The sequence below is a fragment of the Babylonia areolata genome, chromosome 32, assembly GCF_041734735.1.
Source record: "Babylonia areolata isolate BAREFJ2019XMU chromosome 32, ASM4173473v1, whole genome shotgun sequence".
Lineage (NCBI taxonomy): Eukaryota > Metazoa > Mollusca > Gastropoda > Neogastropoda > Buccinidae > Babylonia > Babylonia areolata.
In genome coordinates, this window is record NC_134907.1 from 611,566 (window position 1) to 621,662 (window position 10,097).

The following is a 10,097-nucleotide window of genomic DNA, read 5'->3' on the forward strand; positions in this document are numbered from 1 at the left end:
GGTAGAACTATCCACCATTGTTAGGTCTGGGGAACCTTGTATCAATGAGAATCTGCTTGGGTAGAACTATCCGCCATTGTTAGGTCTGGGGAACCTTGTATCAATGAGAATCTGCTTGGGTAGAACTATCCGCTATTGTTAGGTCTGGGGAACCTTGTATCAATGAGAATCTGCTTGGGTAGAACTATCCGCTATTGTTAGGTCTGGGGAGCCTTGTATCAATGAGAATCTGCTTGGGTAGAACTATCCGCCACTGTTAGGTCTGGGGAACCTTGTATCAATGAGAATCTGCTTGGGTAGAACTATCCGCTATTGTTAGGTCTGGGGAGCCTTGTATCAATGAGAATCTGCTTGGATAGAACTATCCGCTATTGTTAGGTCTGGGGAACCTTGTATCAATGAGAATCTGCTTGGGTAGAACTATCCGCCATTGTTAGGTCTGGGGAACCTTGTATCAATGAGAATCTGCTTGGGTAGAACTATCCGCCACTGTTAGGTCTGGGGAACCTTGTGTCAATGAGAATCTGCTTGGGTAGAACTATCCGCCACTGTTAGGTCTGGGGAACCTTGTATCAATGAGAATCTGCTTGGGTAGAACTATCCGCCATTGTTAGGTCTGGGGAACCTTGTATCAATGAGAATCTGCTTGGGTAGAACTATCTATCCGCTATTGTTAGGTCTGGGGAACCTGGTATCAATGAGAATCTGCTTGGGTAGAACTATCCGCCATTGTTAGGTCTGGGGAACCTTGTATCAATGAGAATCTGCTTGGATAGAACTATCCGCTATTGTTAGGTCTGGGGAACCTTTTATTAATGAGAATCTGCTTGGATTGAACATTGTGCCATTGTGTCTGTAAGTTTCTAGACAGAACAGCCTGTAGCGTGAATACTAGACAGAACAGCCTGTAGCGTGGATACTAGACAGAACAGCCTGTAGCGTGGATACTGTTGCATCAATTTCTGCTGCTGCTTGGCCTTGATAATCAACTTTGCCCCAAATTAATTGGTGGATCTATCCACCAGCTCATGTGTCTCCTTCGCCACTAAAGGACAGTCCTTATCTACCTGCTGACAAGGCGGAAACAGGTGTCAGTGTTCAGGTTCTGGACTGGCCACAATCGCCAGAACACCACTTGAACACAATCTCCGAACTGATCACGCAGCACAATGCCTTCTGGGACTGAAAGCCACACAATAATAATAATAATAATAATAATAATAACAATAATAATAACAATAATAATAATAATGGTATTTATATAGCACTGAATCTCGTGCAGAGACAAATCAACAATGAATCCATCAATCAAAATTCACGTTATTAATCCACTTGGAAATTAACATCTGCTGCAGTCCTGCCCCCTCCATGAGATGCTCAGGAAGAGCTACTGTCCCGACCCCACTTCAGTGACCCGGAAGCTCTACGGCTGTGTGGAGGACCTGCAGCGTACAGCTGCCTTCACCACGGAGATTGCGGTGTCCATCTGAAGAACGAGAAGAAGAAACAGAAGAGTGTCACTGGTTCTGTCCGAGGAACCTTGTGCCAGTAACATTTTGTTGGATAGAACAGATACTGGTTCTGTCCGAGGAACCTTGTGACAGTAACATTTTGTTGGATAGAACAGTTACTGGTTCTGTCTGAGGAACCTTGTGCCAGTAACATTTTGTTGGATAGAACAGTTACTGGTTGTGTCTGAGGAACCTTGTGCCAGTAACATTTTGTTGGATAGAACAGTTACTGGTTGTGTCTGAGGAACCTTGTGCCAGTAACATTTTGTTGGATAGAACAGTTACTGGTTGTGTCTGAGGAACCTTGTGCCAGTAACATTTTGTTGGATAGAACAGTTACTGGTTGTGTCTGAGGAACCTTCTGACAGTAACATTTGTTGGATAGAACAGTTACTGGTTCTGTCTGAGGAACATTGTGACAGTAACATTTGTTGGATAGAACAGTTACTAGTTCTGTCTGAGGAACATTGTGACAGTAACATTTTGTTGGATAGAAAGGTTACTGGTTCTGTCCGAGGAGCTTGTGCCAGTAACATTTTGTTGGACAGAACAGATACTGGTTCTGTCCGAGGAACTTGTGACAGTAATATTTTGTTGGATAGAACAGATACTGGTTCTGAGGAACTTGTGCCAGTAACATTTTGTTGGATAGAACAGATACTGGTTCTGTCCGAGGAACTTGTGCCAGTAACATTTTGTTGGACAGAACAGATACTGGTTCTGTCCGAGGAACTTGTGCCAGTAACATTTTGTTGGACAGAACAGATACTGGTTCTGTCCGAGGAACTTGTGACAGTAACATTTTGTTGGACAGAACAGATACTGGTTCTGTCCGAGGAACTTGTGCCAGTAACATTTTGTTGGACAGAACAGATACTGGTTCTGTCCGAGGAACTTGTGACAGTAATATTTTGTTGGATAGAACAGATACTGGTTCTGAGGAACTTGTGCCAGTAACATTTTGTTGGATAGAACAGATACTGGTTCTGTCTGAGGAACCTTGTGCCAGTAACATTTTGTTGGATAGAACAGAAGGCAGAAGACGGTTGGACCAAGATTTTTCCTCCCACCCTTGGACTACAGCAATCCTTTCAAACTGATCCGTCAATATCATCGTTATCATCAGTTTCAAACCCTCTATTCTTTGCTGTTTTCTCTCGCGTTCTTCTTTCTCTCTCTTTTCTCTTTCCTGATCAAGCACAAGCAGTCTGTCTGGCAACTCAATTTCCCGCTTCCGGAAAGCTGCTTCTGATGACGACTCTCTTCTTTCTTGAGAAGGTACTCCCAGTGAGCATCAACCGGTCTTCGCCTCTCCTCTTCGCCTCGACGTATATTCTCCTCTGTTGCGTTGTCGCTCGGACAAATAATAAGCTTAACACATCCCGTGTGTAACGAAGAATATGTAATAACTGAAAAGAAACAAACAAACAGAAACTAGACTGTCAGCTGTTGTGGCCCTGACCGTTGTTGTTATTCTCACGCCCTCTATATTCCTTGAGCGTCAAGGTAGATAATTCTAATGACAACAAGTTGAGAACTTTCGACACAACATCCTCTAAAGCACTGGCAGTACTGGAGTCCCCCTCTTCAGATTGCCCTATCCAAGGAAACTTCTGATCTGGTGACTGTGGAGACTTGTGTGATTTAAAAGCACTGGCTCCGTCCTTTTTTCCACAAGCTGGACGACCAGACGACTTGCCCCTGCCTTCACCCAGTCCAAGTGTGGGACTTGCGTCACTCCAAACAGGACACCTAGGTACCTCTGCACCATGTGCAGCAGATGTCTCCATGATTACCAAAAGACCCCCTCCAAAGCAAACCTCTTTAACAGATCAGGACGGCAACGCTAACGACTAAAAACATCTAAATTAAACCAACAACTACAGGGGAAAATACCACCTTAAGTTCCTGAGGACAATGATTTTACAGATCCCGGACGAGCCCCCAGATGTCGCGCCCTGCTTGTTAGGAAAGGGCCTATCCTCTCACACAGAGGACATCAGGAACAAGGGAGTTAAAAATGATAAATTTTTATTTCAATATTTTATTCTAATACCCCCCAAAAAAAATATTGAAAAGGGAATAAAGTTCGATGTGAAAGCAATAAACGCACACAAACACACACAAAACAACAACAAACAACCACAACACAGCCGTTCCGAGTCTCTGATTCCTCAGACAACCTTGACCACACCTTGGCCGTTAGTCTCTGGTCTGATTCCTCACACAACCTTGACCACACCTTGGCCGTTAGTCTCTGGTCTGATTCCTCAGACAACCTTGACCACACCTTGGCCGTTAGTCTCTGGTCTGATTCCTCAGACAACCTTGACCACACCTTGGCCGTTAGTCTCTGGTCTGATTCCTCAGACAACCTTGACCACACCTTGGCCGTTAGTCTCTGGTCTGATTCCTCAGACAACCTTGACCACACCTTGCCAGCTGTCGAAGCGCCCTTCTCTTCCCGAAGTTAGTGTCACAGAGGAACTCAGCCTGAAGTCGGGGCAAAAGGGGCAGGAATGTGGATGGAGGGGAAAGGGTAACAGGGGGAGGCTGGGGTCTTGCCAGACGGTGACAGCTCTACGTCCACCTTCCAGCGGAGACTTGGGGGGTCTTGCCAGACGGTGACACCTCATCAGACCAGGAGTGGGAACAGTCAGCAGACTGGGGAAGGGAGAAACGAACAGAGGCCTAACAGGCCAGTATTATATTATAGTCTTTGAATTCAACCATAACAAACAACATTAAATTTTACAAACCCAAGTAAGAGCAAGGAGGCGTCACTGCGTTCGGTCAAATCCATATACGCTACACCACATCTGCCAAGCAGATGCCTGACCAGCAGCGTAACCCAACGCGCTTAGTCAGGCCTTGAGAAAAAAAATTAATTAAAAAAAAATTAAAATAATAAATAAATAAATGAAATAAATAAATAAAATTAAAAAAATATATATATAAATAACAATAGAAATAAATAAAATAAAATAAATAAAGTAAAAATGACTTTTCTTAAGTAAATAGATAAATAAATAAAATAAAATAAAAACTAGAATAAATAACAATAGAAATAAATAAAATAAAATAAATAAAGTAAAAATAACAAAAAATTTGAAAAAAAAATTTGAAAGATATAAATACATAAAATACTACTACTAAGAATAATAATAATATTTAAAAGGCACACACACACACACACACACACACACACACACACGCAAATAAATGTAAAACATGCAGACACACGTTCACACGTACACGCACACACACATACATAGCAGATATTCAACAAACATGCAGTTTCACAGATATGAAAACACGATCAAATACACATAAACGTACATGAGCACCAACACGCACAATTTGGGGAATTAACATTCGCCTGCAACACTGCATCCTCTTTCCACCGGAGACACCTCTCATCAGACCAGGAGTGGGAACAGTCAGCAGACTGGCGGAGGGAGAACAGAGGCCTAACACCCGCTCGTTCCAATATTCAATCTTGAAGTAACGTTCCCAATGTGCTGACCTAAACTGCAGCTTGCTAAAAACCATTCACATTCACTGATTATTACAACGCCATATCCTCCTTTTCTTATACTATTTTCCCATCATATTTCGCCAAGTAAAATGTAGAAACCCAACCAAAATACTGAATATGACGCAAGTGAAAGTGAACCAGAAAACAAGTGATAAAGAAAAAATATATAGTCTGAATCACCTCAATTTCCTACAAAAAAAAAATGTCATCACTTTCAGGAACGGAAATTATAATACCGAGAAAAATAAACCAAAACAGAGCACTTACACAGAATACTCGTTCTTCCCCTCGTGGTTACATATAAACATTAAAAATAAAAATTTAAAAAAAAATAAAAACTCGGGTCACAGAGACCTCAAACACATGAGTGTTTTCGAAACTTAGGGGTCCAAACTCTGGCTCAACTAAACTGGGCATCCAGCTGGGTGCCACCTTCCCGACAGCTCCTCAAAACATCCAACACTGGGGGGGGAAAATGAAAACACAGGCATATGAAAGAGAAGGAAACATCCAAAGAAACAAGCTTCCTGTGACAGATTATTACTGGTTCTGTCTTAAAGAACCTTGTGCCAGTAACATTTTGTTGGATAGAACAGACTGTCACAGGTTCTGTTTTTGATGTTTCTCGTTATTCCATGTTTGTCATCGGCAAAACACGTAAAGTGTGTACATGACGTCAACTGTTGCAGCATCATGATGGAACGTCAAGTGAAGGTGGTTGTTGCTTGTGTTGTTGCTTGTGTTGTTGTTTAAGTTATTTTTTTTTTTTAAAGAACAGAGGTGAGAAGAGACAACATTTCTGACACTGTAAATTTTCTGTTTCATCCATGTACACACATCACACACTGTAAATTATCTGTTTCATACATGTACACACATCTCACACAGTAAAGTGAGTGTGTGTGTGTGTGTGTGTGTGTGTGTGTGTGTGTGTGTGTGTTGCAGGGCAGTGGACACCGTGGGATCCCTGTAATGGTCCACATGGGCACCGACGTATCGATTGCCCAGGTACACCTGCCTGCATGTCTGTCCGTCTGCCTGCCTTTCTGACTGCCTGCCTTTCTGTCTGCCTGTCTGTCTGCCTGTCTGTCTTCCTATCTGACCCTCTGCCTGTCTGACTGTCTGTCTGCCTTTCTGACTGACTATCTGCCTGCCTGCCTGCCTGCCTGCCTGTGTGTGTGTCTGTCTGCCTGCCTGTCTGTCCGTCTGTCTGCTTGCCTGCCTGTGTGTCTGTCTGTCTGCCTGCCTATCTATCTGCCTGTCTGTCTGTTTGCCAGTCTGTCTGTCTGCCTGCCTGTCTGTTTTCCAATCTGTCAGTCTGTCTGTCTGCCTGTCTGCCTGCCTGCCTATCTATCTGCCTGTCTGCCAGTCTGTCTGTCTGCCTGCCTGTCTGTTTTCCAATCTGTCAGTCTGCCTGCCTGCCTGCCTGCCTGTCTGTCTGTCTGTCTGCCTGCCCGCCTATATATCTGCCTGTCTGTCTGCCTGCCTGTCTGTTTGCCAGTCTGCCTGCCTGCCTGTCTGTCTGCCTGTCTGTTTGCCTGCCTGCCTGTCTGTCTGCCTGTCTGTTTGCCAGTCTGCCTGCCTGCCTGTCTGTCTGCCTGTCTGTTTGTCTGCCTGCCTGTCTGTCTGTCTGCCTGCCTGCCCGCCTATATATCTGCCTGTCTGTCTGCCTGTCTGTCTGTTTGCCAGTCTGCCTGCCTGCCTGTCTGTCTGCCTGTCTGTTTGCCTGCCTGCCTGTCTGTCTGCCTGTCTGTTTGCCAGTCTGTCTGCCTGCCTATCTATCTATCTGCCTGCCTGCCTGTCTGAGTGCGGTGTCATGCTTCAGTGTGTGTGTGTGTGTGTGTGTGTGTGTGCGTGCGTGCGTGCGTGCCTGTGTGTGTATGTGTGTGCGTACGTACGTGTGTGTGTGTGTGTGTGTGTGTGTGTGTGTGATGCTTCAGTATGTGTACCGTGTCATGCTTTAGTGTGTTCGTTATTTAGTTGAGCGTCTTTTCACTATAATTGATATTAGGTGATTAAAAAAAAAAAAAAATAGAATATAAAAAAAATCGGGTGGCGGGGAGGGGGCTGGGGGGGGGGAGGAAAAGAGGAAAGGTTAGGGTTAGGGTTAACTACCAAGAAATGCATAACTAACCTGCAATTACATTTAACAGTAACAATTCAAAACTGATAATAATAATAATAATAATAACTAAAAACCATTAATACAATTTTGAAGTACATTAAAGGAATCTAGAAATATTGGGCTATGAATTAATGCCTGTGACAGTTCGACCACAAGAACCTTGTCAGAAATAACTTTCCAAAAATCATCTGCAGAATAGTTATTCTCTTTGGAATACTTGGGCAAGAAGGTACGTAACTGCTGACAGTGAAACAAACAATGATGCAAGCTGAACTGCTTACCACAGATGCATGTAACATTTTTACTATACGTAGTCTTCAGCGCATCAAGTTTTTTTCGGAAGAAAGTAGAGGTTAATCTTGTATAGCAAGCTGACAGATTCGGTGATGGAATATCCCGTCGGACCGACGGATGAGTAGGCAGGCAGGCTTATCTGTCGGTGTGTGTCCTCATATGGGAGAAGAGGCCGAATCTGGATGCGCAGCACTTCCCACAGGTGTTGCAAGGGAAAACGTCTCCAGAAGTTGAGCCCCGCTTCCTTCGCTCACGCTTCTCCTTAATGGCCAGCGTTCTCTTCTTTTCAAACGTCTATATGCCACTAGAGCACAGCATCCTCCAGCGAGAGCGGTCAAGGGCATCAGTTTCCCAGGAAGCGATGTCTATGTCACAGGCTTTGAGGTTTGTCTTCAAGGTGTCCTTCAAGTGCTTGCTGCACTGTTTCAGACATCCCAACGGGAGTGGTCTTTGATTCTCTCTGCACTGTTTCACACATTCCAACGCGAGTGGTCTTTGATTCTCTCTGCACTGTTTCACACATTCCAACGGGAGTGGTCTTTGATTCTCTCTGCACTGTTTCACACATTCCAACGCGAGTGGTCTTTGATTCTCTCTGCACTGTTTCAGATATCCCAACGGGAGTGGTCTTTGATTCTCTCTGCACTGTTTCACACATTCCAACAGGAGTGGTCTTTGATTCTCTCTGCACTGTTTCACACATTCCAACAGAAGTGGTCTTTGATTCTCTCTGCACTGTTTCAGACATCCCAACGGGAGTGGTCTTTGATTCTCTTTGCACTGTTTCACACATCCAAACGGGAGTGGTCTTTGATTCTCTCTGCACTGTTTCACACATCCCAACGGGAGTGGTCTTTGATTCTCTCTGCACTGTTTCACACATTCCAACAGGAGTGGTCTCTGATTCTCTCTCTGCACTGTTTCAGACATCCCAACGGGAGTGGTCTTTGATTCTCTCTGCACTGTTTCACACATCCCAACGGGAGTGGTCTTTGATTCTCTCTGCACTGTTTCACACATTCCAACGGGAGTGGTCTTTGATTCTCTCTGCACTGTTTCACACATTTCAACGGGAGTGGTCTTTGATTCTCTCTGCACTGTTTCACACATCCCAACGGGAGTGGTCTTTGATTCTCTCTGCACTGTTTCACACATCCCAACGGGAGTGGTCTTTGATTCTCTCTGCACTGTTTCACACATTTCAACGGGAGTGGTCTTCGATTCTCTCTGCACTGTTTCACACATTCCAACGGGAGTGGTCTTTGATTCTCTCTGCACTGTTTCACACATTCCAACGCGAGTGGTCTTTGATTCTCTCTGCACTGTTTCACACATTTCAACGGGAGTGGTCTTTGATTCTCTCTGCACTGTTTCACACATTTCAACGGGAGTGGTCTTTGATTCTCTCTGCACTGTTTCACACATTCCAAACGGGAGTGGTCTTTGATTCTCTCTCTGCACTGTTTCACACATTCCATCGGGAGTGGTCTTTGATTCTCTCGGGACTGTTTCAATCATTCAAACTGGTAACGGTCTTTAATTGTCTGTATACGGGTGCAATAGCCGAGTGGTTAAAGCTTTGGACTTTTTATCTGAGGGTCCCTGGTTCGAATCTCGGTAACGGCGCCTGGTGGGTAAAGGGTGGAGATTTTTACGATCTCCCAGGTCAACATATGTGCAGACCTGCTTGTGCCTGAAACCCCTTCGTGTGTATACGCAATCAAATACACACGTTAAAGATCCTGTAATCCATGTCAGCGTTCGGTGGGTTATGAAAACAAGAACAACATGCACACCCCCGAAAGCGGAGTATGGCTAACTACATGGCGGGGTTAAAAAACGGTCGTATACGTAAAAGCCCACTCGAGTACATACGAGTTTTCGTGAGAGTTGCCGCCCACGAACGAAGAAGAAGAAGATTCTGTGTGCACTGTTTCAGACATCCCGAAGATCTGACCCTTCCATCTCCGCCACTGACACCAGCCCTCCACCGCCCACTCATGGTGACGTCGCTGAAACACGTGCCGCACGGACAGCACGTGCTGGTCGGTGTTTTCTGCCCCTGCTGTCCTGTGGCTGAGCAGCTTGCCTGACCACGTCACCTTGCTCCGTCACACAGCAGTGAAATGCACTTTTTCAATGGAAAGCCCAATAAAAGATTGACAAAAATCTACGTGTACTCTGCGTGTGTGTGTGTGTGTGTGTGTGTGTGACAGAGACAGAGACAGACAGACAGTTTCTGAGCTGTGTGAAGCAGTCAGACAACACAGCGAGAGACAGAGACAGAACAGACAACACACACGCACGTGCGCAAAACCAAAGAGGCCAGCAAGAAGTGTAAAGAAGACACCACACTCAACTTTTTTCTTAGAGAGGAGGCCTGATTCTGTTCGTGCAGTCCTGTCTGTCTGTCTCTGTCTGTCTCTGTCTGTCTGTCTGTCCGTCTATCTGTTTGTCTGCCTGTCTCTGTCTGTCGGTCTATCTGCCTGTCTTTGTCTGTTTGTCCGTTTATCTGTCTGTCTGTCCGGCTATCTGCCTGTCTCTCTCTGGCTATCTGCCTGTGTCTGTCTGTCTATCTGCCTGTGTCTGTCTGTCTATCTGCCTGTCTCTGTCTATCTATCTGCCTGTC

General features: G+C 44.9%; 1 protein-coding gene across 1 annotated transcript in view; it reads left to right on the top strand.

Moving 5' to 3' along the window:
• LOC143276655 (uncharacterized) overlaps window positions 1–9,633 on the top strand; it is a 49,102-nt gene extending 39,469 nt beyond the window's left edge. The window contains exons 13-14 of the mRNA XM_076581279.1: window positions 5,995–6,057; window positions 9,408–9,633. Of these exons, the coding sequence (XP_076437394.1) occupies window positions 5,995–6,057; window positions 9,408–9,424 (80 nt within the window). The 3' untranslated portion in view covers window positions 9,425–9,633. The remainder of the gene's footprint in view (window positions 1–5,994; window positions 6,058–9,407) is intronic.
• The last annotated feature ends 464 nt before the right edge of the window (window positions 9,634–10,097 follow it).